Consider the following 22,150-nt stretch of genomic DNA (forward strand, 5'->3'; position numbering starts at 1 on the left):
AAGATATTAATCATCATATTAACATTTGAATAGTGTTTTTCTCTATGAATACTAAAGCACTAAATAAGGCAAATTTTCACAATCTGAAAGAGATTAAAAAGAAATCAAACAAATAAATGAGTCAGTCATAGAAACAGGATTCAAATTCTAAGAAGTAAAGATAAGACCCTGGGGCCATATTTACCTATATGACTTATGAAGTTCCATGACCTTCTCTTCAAGTTCTTTGGTCTGATTTGGGGCCAGTTTAAACTCACTAACATAATCAGCACCATGAAGTTCTGGGTCATAGTCTCCCAATTCAGACTGGACAGTGTAAGAACTCAGCAGAGCTAAAGTGGCAAAGGAGCAGGGGAGTCTTCCTGTGACAATGTCCTGCCGAAGCTGAAGACATAAGTAATACCTGCAAGTCAAAGGGAAAAAGCAGTGTCACATCAGACTACTCTACAGCAAGAAAACAATCACTTGGAAAGATATGGGGAAATTAAGGAACTGTCCAAAAAAAATACACTTCAATCTGTTTTCAGACACTATCAGTTCTTTCTCTGTAAATGAACGGCAATCTTCATAAGTCCTTCAGAGCTATATTGGATCACTGCATCGCTGAAAATAACCACGTGCTTCCCAGCAGATCATCTTACACTAATGCTGTTATTACTCTGCTTCAGTTCATGTAGGTCTTTCCAGGTTTTTCTGATAGCATCCTGTTCATCATAACTTTTATAAAGTACCTTAAACTTGACAAAGAATTTTCTTCACAATAGCCCAGCAAAGTAGGTACCATATGTTTTGCCATTATAGTCAATCATCATAAATATTTCCCTCCATCCTATTCCCTTCCCATGATACTTACTCTATTTTCTATCTTCCTTTACCCTCTTCCTCCTCAGAAGTGCTTTGCTTCTGACTGTCCCCTCCCCTGCTCTGTCCTCCCTTCTTTCACCCTTCCCTCCTTATCCTCTTCCGATATGGGGAAATTAAGAAAGATTGTTTTCCCAAATAGCGACATGCTATCTTGTATATAAAAAGATGCCGCCAGTATCCCTGTCTGAAAGCCATGCCCTTGGGGTGATTCCTCCAAGAATGGAGACTCCTAGTGGGCACTAGTGCCAGGTGTGGGCCCCCCCCCCCCCCGCCCCGAGCTGGCCAGTGGCATGAAGAAAGGTCCATGCTCCATGCGACCACACAGCAAGTCTCTCTCTCTAAATATAACTGACAAGCAGGAAGATCTAAGGCAGGCTTAGTTCAGTTTGTTAGGACAGAGTTCTCCTAAGGCTGCCGTCATCAACACTGTCCAATGCATCTGAACTAATAACCAGAGGATAATGAGCCACTGATACTAATATCAACAGAGCCCCTTATAGTTTACAAAATGCTCCGCATACATTATTTCATTTGATCTTCACCAAAACTCAATGAGAGGGGCAGCTAGGTGGAGCAGTGGATAGAGCACCAGCCCTGGAGTCAGGAGGACCTGAGTTCAAATCCGGCCTCAGACACTTAACACTTACTAGTTGTGTGACCCTGGGCAAGTCACTTAAGCTCACTTAACAAAAAAAAAACCTCAATGAGGCAGGCTGGACAGGTATTATTATCCCCATATGAGATATGAGGAAACTCAGGCTCAAAGTTGGGCACATGTATGTGTGTCTCTGGGTCTGTATAGACATAATCCTAGAGCATGCTTTGCTCAGGGAAAACAAACAGTGTCATGTACACAATTTTCAACTTGCTATTTCTCCTGTCAAATGTGACACCTTGAGGCCAAGAACTCTAACACCTTGGACATCCCAGCTCTGTGAGCTTCAGATTCTTTATGAACATGAAGAGTAGACTACATAGCCTCCCAAATGACATAATTCTGTAATTCTAAGTAAGAGCAGAGATCCAGAAGATTAAGAACTAAAACCCTGGATCTTTACAATATCAGAGAGAGTATGAGAGAAGAGGGTAAAAGAAAAGTTAGAGCTTCCCCTCCACAACTCTTACACCCAAGTCTTCTAGAACATAGTGGAACCTTTCCCTTAAGTTGGACAGAGCATCTGGGATAGTCGAGATTGTGGCAGGAATATGCCAACTCATCTACTGACTGAATCTATATCATCCTCCCTATGCCAATCAGGGAAAAAGACAGGCATTTGGGGCCTGCAGTTACATGTATCCAAATTTACCTCACAGTATATCTTGAGCCCTCTTTTATCTTGGAGTTTCTAGTTTAATAGCACTTCATCCTTCACACTCCAGAGATGGGAATTCCCTCTGCCTGGGACAATGGAAATTACTTTTAATTAACAAGTAAGTATTACCTTGTTATATCTTCTGATAATTGTGCTGGGTCAGGCGGATAAAACTTCACATTGAATGTAAAATTCCAAGGAGCCCCTGTAAACATACAAAAAACATTTTATAACATGCCAACTAACAAAGGAAAAACTAAGCTATAGGCCAAAAGGATCTATCTCAATAATATTCCAGGCACATTATTTGCTAGGGAGAGGGATGTCAATCAGAAAGAAATAAAAGAAAAGAAAGACAAGAGAACCATTGAAACATGTTTTTGAAATAAGCAGACTAAGACAGAAGGGATCACAGACAAGCTAGATAGCTTTGAAAGTAACATGCTGAAATTCCAAAGGATTCATGATGGAAAATGCTTTCTATATCCAGAAAAAAGAACTGGGGTTTCTGAATGCAGATTGAACCATACTATTTCTACTTTTTTTGTTTTTGTTTTTTTCCTTTTTGGAGGTTTCCCCCTTTTATTCTGATTCTTTTCCACAACATGACTAATGCTTAATGTGATCATACATATATAACCTATATCACATTACTTTCTGTCTTGGGGAGGGGGGAGAGAGGGAGAAAAATTTGGAACTCAAAATAAATGTTGAAAACTATCTTCACTTGTAACTTGAAAAAATACTATGAAGATTGGGGGAAAAGTAACATGTTGAATTTATTTTATAATTAAAAAGAAAAGCAAGCTGTCTATTAAGACTTGATATTTCATTTCTCTATTATGTTATGTATATGCAAGTGCTCATTTTAGTTTATGTGGCTCAGAAAAATGGAGGGAAAACAATTAAATATAAAACTTATAATTTGTATGGCTGTTTCATGTCTCATGTTGTTTAGAATAAAAGGATAGAGGGAAGGGGAGTATTGGAAAAGTGTGTGTATGTTCCCACAAATCTGAATAAGAGAGAAGCTATACTATAGGAAAAATAGTAGTAGAGATACCCATAAGTTCACATTAGACAAAAAAAATCAAAGAAAGGGGCCAGTAAGAAAATTAATAACCTCTGTGTCTGCTCAAATGCATAAAATCTGGGTTACAAGCAAGGCAAACTAGATCACCTAATATAAGGAGGAAAATTTTATATCCTAAGTTTTGATGAGACTTAGTGGGATAAAATCTACTACCATACCTCTGGATGAGTATACATGAGTATACATTATTTAAAAGAAAACAAATAAGTAAGGATGAATGCTCATGGGGAAATCCAGGAACCAGAACGATGATGGTAGGGAAATAACAGGTCCAGATCTCAAACTATATTATAAAGCAAAAGTCTTTCTTTTCTTTATTTCCCTTAATATTCTAGATCTTTTGTTTTTCCAAATTAATTGTTATTATTTTTTCAAACTCTATAAAATATTCCTTTGGCAACATGATTGGTATAGCAATAAAAGAGTAAATTAATTTTGGTAGTGTTATCATTTTTATTATATTGGCCTGGCCTAGCCAAAAGCACTGAATATTCTTCTAGTTGCTTAGGTTGTTCTTGATATCTAAGGAGCACTTTGTAGTTTAGACTTTTTGGATGCTTTACATCTATACAAGTCTTTTTGAATGCTTTATGAGGTTGATCCCCAGATATTTTATGTACTTTGTAGTTATTTGGAACTGGGATTTCCCTTTCTATTATTGCTTCTTGTGCTTTGTTATTATTATATAGAAATGCTGTTGGTTTTTGAGGATTTATTTTGTAGCCTACAACTTTGCTGAAGCAAAGTTTCTTTGCTGATTCCCCAGGGTTTTCCAGGTAAATTATTATATTATCAGCAAACAAGGATAGTTTTATCTCCTCTTTACCTATTTTTATTCATCTAATTCCTTTCTTTTCTCTTATTGCTAACATTTTCAGAACTATAAAAGAATAATAGGAAGAGTGTGTATCCTTGCTTCTTTTGTTATTAACGTATCATTGCTTCACTCCCATATTTCCTGGAAAAGGTTCTAGTGTTCTCCTTCAATGTTTAGCTTAATATTAGACAATATAGTAAAGGAGATGTCTGAAAACAAATCAAAGCCAGAGCCCAGTAAATATAACCCATTTGTACTGCCTTATAATGGAAAAGTTTAAAATGGTACTACACTTAGGAAAATAATTCTTACTCTGGCTGTCAAAGACAAGTCATAACTCTTTTTTTTTTTTTTAACGGAGCAATGGGGGTTAAGTGACTTGCCCAGGGTCACACAGCTAGTAAGTGTTAAGTGTCTGAGGCCGGATTTGAACTCAGGTACTCCTGAATCCAGGGCCCGTGCTTTATCCACTGTGCCACCTAGCCGCCCCAAGTTGTAACTCTTAATGGGTCAACTGTTATTTATAATTTGTCCATATATATATGCAGGGCAATGAGGTTTAAGTGACTTGCCCAGGGTCACACAGCTAGTAAGGGTCAAGTGTCTGAGGTCTCATTTGAACTCAGGTCCTCCTGAATCCAGGGCTGGCGCTCTCTCCACTGCGCCACCTAGCTGCCCCTCCTTAAATAATTTTTAACAAGTTGAAGGCACAACATATGTTACTGTGCCTTATTCCAGGTGCCACTAACTTATTTAATGTTTGTTAATTCTAACTGGGTCTGAAATGAAGTTTGGATTTAGATTATTTATATCCTTTCCCACCTCTCTCCCCTAACTAAGCCTTAAAAGTCTGGCTAAACAAATTAATATTAAAAGCAAATTTTCAAAAAAAGAATGGTTAAAACACTTGAGAATAAACAATTTTCTAGTGCCATAGAAGAGCCAATTATATAAATCTATATAAATTTGGCTCTAATCAAACAAAATTTCATCTCCTAATCTATAATTCAGACTAGTTTTTCTCTCCACTTAGTCCAAATTAGTTTTAAAAGCACTCAAAATAATCACATCTAATAGAGCTTTACATAATCTAATCTACATCTACTATCATGAGGAGAGCACTGCTCACTCAACATTGCTACAACTCTTTCTCCCATATGAGGAGAGAGAAACATTTTTAAAGCAGTCATCTTCATTGCACAAAACATCCATATCAAATGCAACATTTAAGCTGAGAAACCATGTACTTAGAAGTCAGGAAATATTAAAGGTAAATTTCCTATAGTTCTAAATCTTATTACATTGAGTCCTTGGAAAGTCTCCCAGTTGTTGTTGTTATTCTTATATAATACTCAACCTTAAGCAGTAGTAGGATAGAGAATACTTAAGGGGGGGGGGCAGAACTCACTATTTGACCAAAACTGCTGGGAAAACTGGAAAGTTAGTCTGGCAGAAATTCAGAGAGTTAAAAAAAGCATCTCCATAGCCATTCTCTAAAAAGCACTGCGGAATCATGCCCCCAAAATTATTAAACTGAGCATACTTTCTGACCTGATGAGACTACTACTACTAGGCCTATACTCCAAAGAGATCAACGAAAGAGGAAAAGGACTCATGTACAAAAAAAAATTTACAGCAGTTCTTTTTGGGGAATGGCTGAACCAGTTATATGGAATCTGAATGTGATGGAATATTTTTGTGCTGTGAGATGAAGAGGACAGTTTCAGAAAACCCAAGAAGACTTCTAAGAACTAATACGAAGTGAAATGGGCAGAAAAGGACAATGTACACAGTGACAGCAAGATTACAATAAACTGTGAAAGGCTTAGCTCTTCTGAGCAACACAATGAGCTACCACAGTTCCAAAGGACTCTTGATGAAAAAGACTATCCATCTCCAGATAGAGAACTGATAGACTTCAGAGTGGAAACGGAAACAGATTTTTCCTTGATTGTTTTTTGCTTTTTTTTATTTTTAGGAGAAATGTTTTTCATGGCTTAATATGTATAATGGGTATATTTCTTGGCTTCTCAATTGAGGTGAAAAGGGTAGAAGGAGGGAGAAAATTGGAAAATGAAAATAAAAACTTTTTTTTCCCAAAAGAAGGGAAAAGGCATTTTTAAAAATGCTAAAAAATTTACCTTTAAAATTCCCATCTTTGGAGCAACCAATTTTCATCCTTTATTTTGATTTAATGATATATTTCCAATTTGTTACCCCAGTCAGTTCTTGTGAGTGTAAGTGCGAGAGTCCGGGATTTTTTTGTTTTTGTGTTTAAAGAAAAAAACAAATACTTTAGATTTTTTTCTTAGCAAGGGAACTCTTAAAGAGTCAAGAAGGCACTCTTGCTGGTTATTCCTCTAATCACTGTGAAATATTTCAACTTTCCTTTCTTAATGAGCTCTGCTGAGTAATACTGACATAAATTTATCCTTTAATTGAAAAGCACCAGAGCTGTTGTTTTTTTTCCTCCTGTATGTAATGAAAGTCAAAATGACCCTGAATGACTTTCATTCAGACTTGAATAACAAGCTTTTAAATGAATTATCAGGTATGGAGAAGAGCCAGCCCAAAGGACTGTTTTGCCTATTTTTTAAAAAATCACAATAGCAACTAAAAACAGACAAAATGGAAAATACTTTATCCTAACTGTGTGTTTTGGTTGTTGTTTTTTCATACTCTTAGAGAGGTAAATTAACCTCAGGAAACTGAGGCAAAACATTATGTGTGAGATTGGATTTAGAACTACAAGGGACCTTAGAAATTATTTAGTCAAAAACAACCTCATCTTACAGATAAGGAAACTGAGGTCCAGAATGGTTGTGATTTTCCCCATGTCATGTAATAAACCTAGAATTTGAATCCAGATCCTATAATTTCAAATCTATCACTCTTTTCATAATGCAATGAACAATTCTTTGCATTTCTTAAAAGTTTCCTTTAGGGGCAGCTAGGTGACGCAGTGGATAGAGCACCGGCCCGGGAGTCAGGAGTACCTGAGTTCAAATCTGACCTCAGACACTTAACACTTACTAGCTGTGTGACCCTGGGCAAGTCACTTAACCCCAATTGCCTCACTTTAAAAAAAAAAAGTTTCCTCTAAAAATCACCTGATCCAAAATGTAGTGGACATAATTACTCGTAAGTTACAAAATATTTCTGTTAGCCACCAACTCTTCATTTCATCAAGAAACTGGGGCTAACATGTTGCTATTCATTTCCTTCTTCAGACCTAGAAACATCTTTAGCGAAAGTCACATATCTGGGCAGAAATGGCCTATTTCCAATTTCACAATGATCCATCTCTCTTACCTCTCTGTATCTTCCCACTCACCTTACCTACTGTTAAGGAACTGCCTACTTTGAAGGTCTTGCCTCATCCTAAAAATGTCATATTAGGGATTCTACAATTATTCATAATTGGAGAATATATGATCTACCAGGAAGATTTAAGAAATACCACTGAGATGGGTAATGATGCCCACTTACCATGAACCTGCTTTTTTATTTCTTTGGCAGAATCCAGCCAAGTCTGTAAAAGAAAAGAATAAAAAATAACTCATACAGAACTGTACAAACATGTCACATGAAACAAAAGAAAGCAGAAAAGTCAGTTATGCAGAAACAGTCAACACTTTTGGCCAAAGCTTTCATGTCAAACCAAGAGAAAATAAGAGTATTACCCCTACCCAGGATCAAACTGAAATAACTGCTTCCCCTATAATTCAGGAATAAACTACAATGGGGTGAGTTAATTCTTTCTACTTCTGGAGAGTTCTAGTAAGTCAATGTAAAAGTGGGGTTTCACTCCCAGCCCAAATAATGTAACCACAGAAGGCCCAGATGCCTTGATTGAATCAAAGTATGAAATAGGTGTGAATAAGTCCTTAATGCCAGAGAAAGCACTTGGAAAACTGTAAAATACTTATTAATTTAGTAAAGGAGGAGGGAAGTTTAGGCCTACTTCAGGATTTTATTTGTTATTGGTTTTTTGCTGTTGAGACTATTTATGCGGGGCAGCTAGGTGGCGCAGTGGATAGAGCACAGGCCCTGGAGTCAGGAGGACCTGAGTTCAAATCCAGCCTCAGACACTTAACACTTACTAGCTGTGTGACCCTGGGCAAGTCACTTAACCCCAATTGCCTCACTAAAAAAAAATATATATATATAAGAACGAAAGAAAGATACTATTTATGCTTGGATTCATTTGGAGTGGGGAGAGGATTCACAAAGTGGCTTTTCCCCCCAAAGAAAATATCTGCTTCACTCACGAGCAGATAATTCCAAGCAGGAATAAAAGCTAAGCAAGCAGATGTTTGACTCCAATAATTTTGGTTCAAAGTAACAATAAATCTTTCATGGGGACTATAGAAGTCAGCCACTGACTTCTTTCCCTCTCATCTAGCCAGAATGATAGAGGCTACTGCTCTATTATTATGCAAAAGAAAGTACATGTGCCAATATAATTTGAGGAAAATACAATGCAATTAACTTTTCACCCAGTAAAAAACTATCTTCAATGAATGTTACAAATAGAACACACACATGCAGTTTTTAGGCAGGGAGTAAGTTACAAACACCAAGAAAAGAGTCTTCCATATAGTAAAGACTAGGGCCATCTCCTGGCCAGCCACCTTGCCCCTGGAACAGACACCATTGCCTGGGGGGACTTAACCCTTTCATCTCTGGCAAAACCAAACTAAGGCAGCCTGTTATCCAGGGTGTCTGGAACCAACACTTTCATAAGGGGATGGCGAAGGACAGGAAAGGGAATCTCAGGCAGGCCATTATAACAGAAGGGAGTCACTGATATCTTATGAAAGGCTGTTCCCAGAACTTGGCACACCACTACAGCAAGCTTTGACCATTTTGTTGGACAGGACTCCTGGATTCATTTTTGCTCCAACCTTCAAGATATCTCGAGGAAGCCAAAGAGGGTCTGGGTCCTCCTTGGGCAAGTCTGATTGGTTTTCCTACCTTTGCTAACAAGATGACACTAATTGGCTAGAAATCTGGAAAGTTCTATATAGGGAAGATTCTGGACATTGAATATTCTATATATAAGGAGTTCAAGAAAACCAGTAGCTAGGAGAGATAGTACTATGCACAGAGACAAGGATAGGGAAAAGAAAGCACTGAATGAAGGGGAAACATTCTGACAACAGAAGACTATACTCAAAAGGGCTACCAGGGAGCTTGAACCCAAGTGAAGTATGGTTTGGAGAGTCCTCCGTAGCCTTTAATGACTAAAAGTCACCAGATCCAGATGGGACAGGCCCCAGAGTACTAAAAGAGCTGCTGGATAGGACTGCTGGGCCATTCTCCATTTTCTTAGGAAAACAACAATAACAAAAAACAAGAAAATGGGAGCTGCTACAAGACTTGAGAAAGGATAATATCGCAAAATTTAAAAAGAGGGGATGGCCTTCTCTCTCCTCTGTTTTATATGTATACATGTTTTCTTGCTGATAGAATGTTATATTTTTTTATTTCTACCTCCAGTGCCTCATACAGTGCCTGGCACACGCCCAGTGCCTAATAAATGCGTGCTGAATGAAGTCATCAGGTGCAAGATGCAGTTGGTATTTTTTAATTCTTCTACTTACAAGTCACCACCAGCTGAGGATCTGACCTAAGTAAGTCCCAAAGGTTGGTGACTCTAAAATAAGGAAACATTCAATAAAATATTTCTCAAGTACATGCTAGATGCAGAGCAATAATGTCTAGCTAGATGCTAGCCATTAAAAATACCACCTTACTTGCCCCCAAGGAGCTGATGTTCTACTGGGGGTATGTGACAACATGTCCACAAGTAAACATAACATGAGGTAGAGTGTGATGAGTACAAAGGAGAAATACAAAGTACTCTGGGAAAACCTGTGTAGGGACAATAAGAATAATTTAATGCAAGGAATTGGGAAAAAAACCACCAACTTAACAGAGGTGAAAAAAGACTACAAAAACTAGAAATGAAGAGTAAAAACCATATGAGGGGATTCTAGGTGAATGCATAGAGTAGTAAATGGTATATAGAGTTGAGGCATAGTTACTAGTCCAGTTTGGCTGAAATAGAATGCTTGAAGGGCAGTAATGCAAAATAAGGCTAAACATCTATTGGAGCCAGATGGTAAAGGGCCTTAAATACCAGACTAAAGAATTTATATTTTATGTAAGAGTCACAGAGGAGCTACTGAGGGCTATTGAGCAATGGAGTGATATGGTTAGACCTGTGCCTGAAGAAAATTACTTCAGCAGTAGTGTGAAGAATGGACTGAAAAATCAAAAGACGAGCCAGGGAAGTAGGCATAGGCTATTTTAATAATACAAGTCTGGAGGACTGGACCTAAAGTGCTATTAATATGGGTGAAAAAAATACAAAAAACAGATGTGAGAGATACCACATAGGCACAATCAAAAGGACTTGGCAACTGACTGGAAATGAAGGGCAGGGAAAAGAAGAGAGAAGAGTCAAATAAACCCCTGAAGTTTTCATCTCAGTGACTAGAAGTAAATCAGATCCTGGATAGAAGATGGCAAAGAGGCAGCTTTAGCTTGGTAACAGACCAATCCAAAAATGGGAAAAGAAAGAATGGGTGACTTTGTTTATAAAAAGAAGTTAGGGTTTCCCTTTTTGTTGTTACCAGAATTGAGACCCCATCAAGACGACCATGACTTGCCAAAGAGATGCTTCACAGGGAGCTGGACACTTTGCAGTTTTATATACTACGTTACTTACCTATATGCTTCTGAAGGGGAAATGTTTGTTCAATTTGCCTGACCAGTATATATGAATTTTCAAAGATAGCATGCCATCCTTGGGAAGGGCTACCCAGGAGGTAAAGAAGGAAGATCCCAATAATGTAAACTTTTATTGAATGCATAATACTTGAAGGTTCTATCCTTTTAGTCTACAGACCAAAACTTGATTAGCTGAACATTGAGGACTTGCTCTTTTCTGCTCTAATTTTCAAAATTTCATCTTTTGTGCTTATTGGGTTTGCTTGTTCATTTTCTAGTTTTCAAAACAGCATATTTAGTTCATTAATTCTCTCTTTTCCTACTCAATTTATTTTGGGATATTATTTTTCCTCTGATGACTGTTTTTGCTGCACCCTGGAAATTCTAGTACCACTATCTTGTCATTACTACTGTCTTTCATGTAGTTAGTTATTTTGGGGGTTTTTTTTTAGTGAGGCAATTGGGGTTAAGTGACTTGCCCAGGGTCACACAGCTAGTAAGAGTCGTGTCTGAGGTTGGATTTGAACTCAGGTCCTCCTGAATCCAGGGCTGTTGCTTTATCCATGCACCACCTAGCCGACCCTTTTCATATAGTTATTAATCATTTATTCTTTTTTGTTTGTTTGTTTGTTTGTTTGTTTTTAATTTTGGTAAGGCAATTGGGGTTAAGTGACTTGCCCAGGGTCACACAGCTAGTAAGTGCATTAAGTGTCTGAGGCTGAATTTTAACTCAGGTCCTCCTGAATCCAGGGCTGGTGCTCTATCCACTGTGCCACCTAGCTGCCCCAATCATTTATTCTTTTTTTTTTTTAGTGAGGCAATTGGGGTTAAGTGACTTGCCCAGGGTCACACAGCTAGTAAGTATTAAGTGTCTAAGGCCGGATTTGAACTCAGGTACTCCTGACTCCAGGGCCGGTGCTCTATCCACTGCGCCATCTAGCTGCCCCCAATCATTTATTCTTTTTTTTTTTTTTTTTTTTTTGCGGGGCAATGGGGGTCAAGTGACTTGCCCAGGGCCACACAGCTAGTAAGTGTCAAGTGTCTGAGGCTGGATTTGAACTCAGGTACTCCTGAATCCAGGGCCAGCGCTTTAACCACTGCACCATCTAGCTGGCCCCCCCAATCATTTATTCTTAATGTTGCTTTTTAATGGTTTGTTCTTCATTGTTAAAGATCTCAATAAATCTCCATTCAGTCTTTGTCTTTTACTCGATTACTAGTTTATTGTACTATGGTCCCTTTCTGATATTTTACACTTATTTATAATTTTTTTTGCCTCAGTGTATGGTTTATTTTTGTAAAGATGACACATGGTGCTAACAAACTTGTATAATTAATATTTCTGCTAAAAAGACAGGATAAATATTTTCCCTTTTGACTATGTTATTCTTTCTGTTATTCTTATCTAAAACTGAAAGAGAGACATGGAAATGTTTTGCCATTATTGTATATATCTGCCTAGAAGCAGCTAGGTGGTGAAGTAAATAGAGTTCTTGACCTGGAGTCAAGATGACCTAAATTCACAAATAGCCTTAAAAACACTAGGTGTTGGGGTAGCTAGATGGTGCAGTCGATAGAGCACCAGCCCTGGAGTCAGGAGTACCTGAGTTCAAATCCGGCCTCAGACACTTAACACTTACTAGCTGTGTGACCCTGGGCAAGTCACTTAACCCCAACTGCTTCACTTAAAAAAAAAAAACTAAAAAAACACTAGGTGTTACCTTGGGCAAATCACTTAACCTCTATTTGTCTCAATTCTTTCAACTATAAAATGGAGCTAACAATAGGACCTACCTCCTAAGGCTATTGTAGGGAACAAATATGATAATGTTTATAAAAGAGTTAGCATAATACCTGGCACATAGTAGGTGCTTAATAAATGCTTATTTCCTTCCTTTATGAATTTAGATGCTAAGACACCTGGAACACATAAGTTTAATAGTGATATTTGTTTGTTGTCTATTTCCTTTTAGCATAATGCATGTTGTGAATGTTTGCTTTGTCTGATACCCTAACCAACTCAGGACTAAGGTTCTTGGTGTCCCTACCCATGCAGGAAGTTGAAATTGCCTTATCTCTTCCACATAATTCACATTTTGAAGAGGTGTGTGAGGTCATGAAGATTAGCAAAAATGTCTAGTGCTGGATCTTGTTGGTCATGTGACAAGAAATGGTGTGCATGTGTTTAATACAAATACTGATTCAGGACCTACCCTTTTTAATTCACTCATTCTATAAACATTTATTTATCAAGTACCTACAATGAACATTACACTGTAATTTGTTAGGTAGTTACATAAAGGCAAATGAAGACATAATCCTCAGTCTGAAGGTACTTACACAATCTAGAAGACACAGATACAAGACATATCCAAATAAATATCTCATATAAGTGTTTAAGAGAAATCTAAAGTGCTATGAGATTAGATAAAGACAAAGTCATTTCCAATTAAGAAAATCAGGGAAGATTTTTATGGAAAAAAAAAAAAGCTGTGTGAGCTTGGGCAAGTCACTTAACCCTCACTGCCTCTCAAAAAAACCAAAACAAAACAAAAATAGGTTAGAAAATATTATACAGACATTTCCTTTTTTTCTTTTAAAAAAAATAATAAACATTTTTAAAGTTTTTGAGTTTCAAATTCTATCTTGTATAATAAAACTTGAATAAAAGAAAAAATGAAAAAGTGAAAAATAGCATGCTTCAGTCTGTGTTCAATCAATATCAGTTCTTTCTTTGGAGGTGGATAGTATGCTTCATCATTAGTTCTTGGATTCCTTGTATTGCTGAGAAGAGTTAAGTCATTCACAGTTCTTCATCAAACAATATTGCTGTCACTGTGCACAACTTTCTCCTGGTTGTACTTACTTCACTATAACTCTTTCTAGACATTTCCCTTTTAAATTATGATGCACATACCAGTATTTTCATAATAGCAATAAATAGCAATTCTGAGAACAGAAAGTGATTGGGATATTAAAGAGTTTAAAAATAATTTCTAAGAATATCATGACTTACTTGATTTTTGGAAATTTTAAGTATATATATTTATACTAAATAATAAATGAAAAAGACAACTTCTAGATATTTTCATATATTATAGTTATCTTCTTACCTTGGAAGTTGCATTTTCCCATATGGCTAGACCAAAGTAGTCCTCTTCCAACAGATTGAGATGTTCACATACTTTCTTTATCAGATCTTGTCCTTTCGCATGTTTCTGCAAATATATAACATTTAAGATGATGTAAAATTCATTTAATTCAATCAATATTTACTGAACTCCCATGATTTGCAAGACATTGTGTTAGGCACTTTGGGAAAATGTGAAAATTACCTTTCTACATTTTCATGACACTGCTCTCTCCTAGGCCTTTTCTAATCACTCCTTCTAAGTCTCGTTTGCCTGTTATCTTCATCTAGAATAAGCCCACTAACCATGGTTGTCCCTCCTTCCCTGTTCTCTCCTCCTACCATAATTTGTTTAATGATCTCAGTGTCCCATGGATTCAGTGATCATCTCTATGCAGATCTATTTATCCAGCCTTAACCTCTCTTCACCTCCAATCATTGTTGTTATTTTCTTCTCAAAGAGGACCATGACATCTGGAGGTGATGTCATGACTTGCAATGAATTAGATTTCAGTGAGAGAGGGCTATACAAAGTAACTAGCCTCACTCTCTCCTCCAGAGCCATCTGGGTCCAGTGGCAAGATATACATCAGGACGACTGGAGATGGCCCCAGATTTTTGAAGCAATCAGGATTAAGTAACTTGCCCAAGGTCACACAGCTTGTAAATGTCAAGTGTCTGAGGCTATATTTGAACTCAGGTCCTCCTATCTCTATCCACTGTGCCACCTAGCTGCCCCAACCTCCAATCTCATGTCTTCAAATGCCTACTGAATGTCTCAAACTAGAAGTCCCAAAGACATTTCAAGCTCCACATTTGTACAACATAACATCCTATTTCCTCTCTCTCTCTTTTTTTTTTTTGCAGGGAAATGGGGGTTAAGTGACTTGCCTAGGGTCACCCAGCTAATAAGTATCAAGTGTCTGAGGCTGGATTTAAACTCAGGTCCTCCTGAATCCAGGGCTGGAGCTTTATCCACTGTGCCACCTAGCTGCCCCCTTCCTCTCTTCTTAACCAAACTTCCCAATCACACAGGCCCACAACATAGCTGCTATTATCTTTAACTCATTATCCTCTCTCATTCACCATATTCAATCTGTTGCTAAGTCTTGTTTGTTCGTCCTCATAACATCTTTCAGTAATGAAGCAGAGTCAGGAAAGTATGAGTTTTATTTTAGATACTCATTAGCTATGTGATTCTGGACAAGTTCCTTAACCTCTGGCTTTCTTAGTAAAATGGAGATAATAATATAATAGCACCTACCTGCCAAGGTTGCTGTGAGGATAAAATGAGGGAATATTTTTAAAGCACTTTGCAAATCATAAAGTGCTAAATAATTGCTAGCAGCAGCAGCAGCATGTACCCTTCTCAATACTCTGACAGCCACCTAGGATGGTAGTTCAGGTCCTCATCATCTCTCACCTAGATTACTACAATAGCCTTCTAACTGGTCTCCCTGCCTCAAGCTTCTCCCCACTCCAATTCATCCTTCATTCATTTGCCAAAGTGATTTTCCTACAGTGCATATCTGAGCATGTCACCTACAAGAAACACAGGTGGCTCTTTATTACCGTCACAATCAAATATAAAATCCTTTGCTGGCTTTTAAAGCCCTTTGACCCCTGACCCCTTCCCATCTTTCCAATCTTCTTCTTCTTTATTGCCTCCTTTCCTGGCCTTCTTGCTATTCTTTGAACAAGACACTCCATCTTTTAGCTCCCCGTCTTTTCACTGGCTGTCCTCCAGGCCTAGAATGCTCTGGCTCCTCAACTCTATCTCCCGGTTTCTCTTGCTTCCTCTAAGACTCAGGTTGAATTTTATTTTTGGCAAGAAGCCTTTCCAAGTCCCCCGTACTACTGGTGCTTTCCCTCTGAGAATACCTCACAATGACACTGTACTTATCTCGTATGCACATGGCTGTTTGGAAGTTGTTTCCTTCATTAAAATGTGAGCTCCTTGAAGACAGGGACAATATTTTTTGCATTTTTGTGTATTCCCATAGAACAGTACCTAGCACATAGTAAGTGTGTGCACATGTGCACATGTGCACATGCGCAGGTACACAGACACACACCCAGAGTCCCTGCTCTCAAGGAGCTCACAATCAAATGGGGGAGAGACATGCAAACAACTATGTACAAACAGGATATACACAGGACGAATAGGAGACTATCAAAGAGGGAAGGTACTAAAATTAAAGTGGCCCAAGAAAGGCCTCTTGCAGAAAATGGGACTTTAGCAGAGACTTGAAGGAAACCAGGGAAGCCAGGATGGGAAAAGACTTCATGAAATGTAAGGCTGATCTTGAAGGATGGATAGGACAGATTGGGAATAACAGGCAGAGAGGGGATGAGGTAGATGTTCCAGGTAGAATGAAGAAAGATGAACAGCTGGAACACTGCCCCTACATTTAGCACCAAGTAATAACTGTTTCACTTGGTAATTTCTCTTACCTTTTAATACGAACAAACCTTCAGATGGCTAAGTAACCCAGGACACAGCTGGAAAACCCAAGTTCATGCCATGTCGCTATGAATGACTGTGCACAGCTGGCACAAAGTGGCTTGGGACCACGCCAAAATTAAAGTGTTGCTGTCTATAATGCAAAGGAAATTTTATCCCTTTCCACCATCTCTTCAACGCATGATTTCCCCGAGCAAGCTGTGGACTACTATCTGTGCGGCCACTCCATTAATTGGAAGCAGCTGTCCACACTGACAGCTAATTGTGGTTACTGAGATTCAGACTCTCCACTATCCACTATCCCAGAAAAAAATGACTCAAGGTGCTGAGGCAGACCCTGGACAATTTCCTTCAGTAGTAGGCCAAACTCAAAATAACATGAAAATATCCTATCTGAATGGCTGGCTCTTACAGAGATTTTACAGGGTACTGTTCTTGATGGTCTTTACCCAGGCTGTTACCCTGGAACTGATCATCTGACGGATCAGTAATATTGGAAGCAATACTCAAGATGGGTTAAGTACCTTCTTTCTGAAGCCTACTTCTAAAATGGTATAAGATGATTAAGAATCTGTCTCACTTTAAGTCTTTTGTTTTATGGAATGGTTCTCTGGGAGGTAGGAGGAAAAGGAATACAGGGAAAATTCAGGTGATATAAAAATTAAAAAAATCTCAATTTTCTGAAAACAATCATCTTAGAAGCATTCTAAAATGTGAGTAGGGTTAAATTACTTAAAGTTGTCTCAGAATCAAAGTGGTTTTATTTACATTTCTAATATTTGGGCTTCTGACCAGACTGTGGGGCTAAGAATATAACCCTAACTAAGCTCAGATGGGCATAAGGGAAAACTCATTGGCCAATGAGTCAGATAACCTGAGTTTTGGTCCCAGCTCTGCTATTAACTGTCTGATTCTGAACATGGCACATAACCTTTTTAGCTTCAGTCTCTGCATTTCTAAAATGAGTGGGTTGGATTAGATGATTTCTTAAGTCAATCTACAAGCTCCTTTAATTTTGCTAAAAAAAAAAAATTCTCCCTTCCATCCTGATTAGGTGATTTCTACAGGGAATTTAAAACTCTTTACCAGGAGAATTTGGTGTTATATGTGCATATTCTTATTTTAATGGTCCAGTTTACTTTTGGGGGGTGGTGGTGAGGCAATTGGGGTTAAGTGACTTGCCCAGGGTCACACAGCTTGTAAGTGTTAAGTGTCTGAGGCCAGATTTGAACTCAGGTCCTCCTGAATCCAGGGCTGGTGCTCTATCCACTGAGCCACCTAGCTGCCCCCAGTTCACTTTTTGACTATTAATTCAAACCTCCATTAAAATTACCACCCAGTGGCTCTTGTTGGTGTGGAGAGTACCCTGAGTTTCTGGGAACTATTCGAGTGACAGATTCTACCCTAACAAGCAGCAAAGGCTCTGAGTAAAGGACTGACAACAGATTATGCAGCCATCATCTGAGGATCTGGACCATGTCACCTTGGAACATTCCTCTACCAGGAGGGTCCCTCTCTCCTTGGTGAATTCCTCTGTGGGCCTCTATTCAGAGAGGGGGCCCTAGCTGGCCTTTTTTTATTTCCCTCTCCTGGCTCTATTTCTGACACTGTGGACTTCAACATCATGCTCCCCTATAAGAGCATCTTCCCCCCTCCAAGAGCACCACTCCCCTTTTCATGTTCCTTTGGTGTGTTCTTTCCCTATTAGAATGCAAGTTCCCTGAGTACTACAACTATTTCTCATTTTGCTAGTATTTGTATCCCCATTGCTTAGCACAGTGTCTGGCACATGGAAGGTGCTTAATAAGTGATTGTTGGGGGCCTGCTTGGTTGACTGGTAACAATTTTTTTCCAGGTTCAACTCTCTGGGTCTCATGAGGAATCTTCAGCTGTGATATAAGAAGGTTGGACAAGATGATGTTCAAAGTCCCTTCGAGGCATAACCATAGGATCGATCACATGATCAACTAGGACAAGCACAGGGCACAGTCTGCCCTGTGGGGTGGGAGGACCCACACCGATTGAAGAGCTGAGACAAATGAAGTGACATATGTGGATGATCATTTATTCTTGGCCTACAGAGTCACAAGATTCAGTCTTATTTTCTCCCCTTTGCTATATTTTCACTCTCTTTTATGGACTGCTATAACCAAAAATGCTAGTCAGCTTTCTGGTGATGAGATTAGCTAGGCTCTTGCATGGCCAGCATGGTTTTCCACTGGACTTAAACTTAGTCTGTCCAATTTAGCAGTACTGGTCACAGTTGGTGCTCCCACTGAAAGAGCCATGAAGAACCTAGCGTCACATCCATACCACGATTAAGAATCAAAGTAGGACGCTGGGGAAAGATTCACAAGTGACATGGAGGGATAAAGGAGCCACAAATATAGAGCTGAAAGTGCCTTCCCATGTAATCTACCCTAACGCCCTCATTTTTACAAGTGAGGAAAGGAAAACTAAGGCTTACAGAGAGCTTAAGTGACTTGCCCCAAAATTATGGAGCCCAGGCCCCCAGATTATCTGGCCACCTCCAGATTATCTACACTGGAGAAAGAGTGGGATGAAAGTAAGTAATTTCATTCTTGGGAATTTCAGCCTTGGGAAGGTCATCTACAATCCATCCCTCCATGTCCTTTTTTCTCACTCTCCTCTTAGCTGAGGTCTACCTTCCAACCTCAGTGCTCAATGAAAACTTCTCTCTAAAGTTACCAATGATCTCCTAATTGCCAAATCTAATGGCCTTTGCCATTAGATTTCACCCTCCTTGACCTCTCTGAAGCCTGTAACACTCTCAATCATCCTCTTTCTACTCTCTTCTCTCTAGGTTGTTGAGACACTGCTCTCTCCTGATTGTCCTCTTACCTATCTGGTCAGATCTTTTCTCCTTTGCTAGATCTTCATCCACATCACGCACACTTACCATGGCCGTCCTTCAAAGCTCTGTTTTGGGTCCTCTATATTATTTACTTGGTGATCTTTTCAGCCCCCAAGGCTTCAATTACCATCTCTTTGAAGATGACTTTCAGATCTACCAGTCCATCCCTAACCTCTCCCCAAACATCTCAAACTAGATGCCCCATAAACATCTTAAACTCAATATATCTAAAACTGAACTCATTATCTCCCCCCCACAAAAACCTTTCCCTCTTCTTAACTCCCTAATTATTGTCAAAGGCATCTTCCTAGTCACCAAGGGAGGTGAAGACCCTCACCATACTCATGCCTGAACTACTGCAATAGCCTGCTGGCTGGATTTCCTGCTCCAAGTTTCTCCGCACTCTAACCCATCCTCCATTCAGCTATCAAAGTCATCTTTCTAAATTGCATCTCTGATCATATCATCTGTATCCCTACCCCACTTCAATCACTGCCAATAGCTCCCTATTACTTCTAACATGAAATGTATAAGCTCTTCCTACATTTCCCTTCTTTTTAAATTTTAAAAAATTTTTTTTAATTTATTTTCATTTCCCTTCTTTTTATACCTTACCCTCTCCATATACTCTTCAATCTAGTGACCCTGTAATACTTGCAGTTCTTTATACACAGAATTCCATCTTCCAACTCTGAGCATTTTCATTGACTATTCCCTCATGCCTGAAACTTTTTCCCTCCTTATCTCTACCCCCTGGCTTCCCTCAAGTCTCAGCTAAAGGCCCATCTTCTGTAAGAGTCCTTTCCCAGGGGCAGCTAGGTGGCACAGTGGATAGAGCACCAGCCCTGGAGTCAGGAGTACCTGAGTTCAAATCTAGCCTCAGACACTTAACACTTACTAGCTGTGTGACCTTGGGCAAGTCACTCAACCCCAATTGCCTCACTAAGGGGTGGGGGGGAAGAGTCCTTTCCCAGGTCCACCTTCATCTTAGAGCCTTTCCTCTAAGACTACCCCAACTTATCCCTGTATATATCTTGTTTATTCATATTTGTTTGCTTGTTATCTCTCCTGTTATACCTTGATTTTTGTTTTGACTTTCTTTGTATCTCCAGCACTCAGCACAGTGGGTTGAACATAGTTAAGTTCTTAATAAATGCTAGCTGATTACTTCATTGTGTCTAGGTCCCAAGCTGACATAATAGAAGTCCCTCCACTCCCTTTAGTTTCAACTTATAGTTACTGGATTTGTCAGCAACAGTTAAAACTTCCAGGCTAGGGAAGAAGGTCGTAAAGAGAAGAAATGAAATAAATTTTCTTGATTTTTAAATTGGATTTTCTTGTTAAAATTGGGAACAGAGGATATAGATAGATAGATAGGCAGACAGACAGATATAGATACACATCCCCCCAAATAAATAGAAGGTAATATTGAGTGATAATTTGTGAATATGTATATAATGAAATACTGTGCTACACATACTGTCTTGCTATACAGTAATTCCCTGAAATCAGGGACTAAGTATTGGTCTTTTTTGTGCCTCATAGTGACCCTGTAAGAAAAATGCCCAATAAACCTTAAAATGCCATAAATATCAGTTATTATGCTCTACAGTTCCTAGCATAGGGTCCCTAAACACAGGAGATGTTCAAGAAAGGTTTTTGAATGTATACATACATCTAACGCCACTGTTGAAGCAGGTAGGTATTATATATAGATCCCTGGACACAGAAGCAGGAAGACTTGATTCCAAATCTTGCTTCAGATATTTACTTCCTATGTGACCCTAGGCAAGTCATTTAAAAGTCTCTCAGCCTGTAAAACAGAGATACTAATAGCACCTACTTCACAGTGTTACTGTGAGGTCTGAATGAGATAATATATTTTAAATACTATATAAATATGTTTTTATTACTGTTCTTCCCAGAACCATCTCAACCAATATGAATAAGGTGTTGAGGGTTGGGGGGTGGGGGTGGGGGCGGTGTGGAGATTGAGTACTACACAGGGGAAGGGAGGGAAGGGTACTACAGAAGTGTGTGTCTGTTACAGTCAACTCAATTTAATATTTATTAAGCTCTTACTACAAAAAGGGCAGGCACTGAAGTTAAAAACAAAAATAAATAATATCTGTTCTTAAGAAGCTTACAGTTGACCAGAGGGATACAACATGTACAGAGATAAATAATTACAAGGTAATTTGAGGAATACACTAATTAATAACTGAGGAGATTAGGAAAGATTTTTTATTGTTATTTTTTTGTATAGGATTGGCACTAGAACTGAGTACTCAAAGACACTCAGTAGTCTAAAAGGTAAGAAAGGAAATGGAATATCAAGTTCAAGGATTAGGCTAGTTTGGCTGGAACATGAGTTAAGGGAAGTACAACAAAATGTCTATAACCCAAAGATCAAAGAAACATATAAATAGCAAATTAACATCTTAGAAAAAGAGGCACAAAACCTTACCAAATAAAATAACTCCTTGAAAATTAGAACTGGGTAAAGGCAAGCTAATAACTATATGAGACATGAAGAAATAATAAAAACAAAGCCCAAAGACTAAAAAAATACAAGAAAATGTGAAGAATTTCTTTCTTTTTTTTTTTGCAGGGCAATGCAGATTGAGTGACTTGCCCAGGGTCACACAGCTAGGAAGTGTCAAGTGTCTGAGGCAGGATTTGAACTCAGGTCCTCCTGAATCCAGGGCCAGTGCTTTATCCTGAAGAATTTTAGAGGACAAATAATGGACCAGGAAAACAGATTAAGGGGAAATAATTTAAGAATCATTGGACTACTTGACCCCTTCCCCCCACCCCCCAAAAAAGAACCTAGACATTATATTTAAAGAAATCAAA

The 22,150-nt window shown here is 38.6% G+C and overlaps 1 protein-coding gene across 5 annotated transcripts in view; it reads right to left on the bottom strand.

Moving 5' to 3' along the window:
* EPB41 (erythrocyte membrane protein band 4.1) overlaps positions 1–22,150 on the bottom strand; it is a 196,699-nt gene that overhangs the window by 85,383 nt on the left and 89,166 nt on the right. For all 5 annotated transcript variants that reach the window (XM_043992709.1, XM_043992711.1, XM_043992710.1 and 2 more), the window contains exons 4-7: positions 13,939–14,043; positions 7,577–7,619; positions 2,307–2,382; positions 185–403 (exon numbers count right to left, since the gene is read on the bottom strand). In XM_043992709.1, coding sequence (XP_043848644.1) covers positions 185–403; positions 2,307–2,382; positions 7,577–7,619; positions 13,939–14,043 — 443 coding nt within the window. The remainder of the gene's footprint in view (positions 1–184; positions 404–2,306; positions 2,383–7,576; positions 7,620–13,938; positions 14,044–22,150) is intronic.

Source organism: Dromiciops gliroides, chromosome 3 (genome assembly GCF_019393635.1).
Source record: "Dromiciops gliroides isolate mDroGli1 chromosome 3, mDroGli1.pri, whole genome shotgun sequence".
NCBI lineage: Eukaryota > Metazoa > Chordata > Mammalia > Microbiotheria > Microbiotheriidae > Dromiciops > Dromiciops gliroides.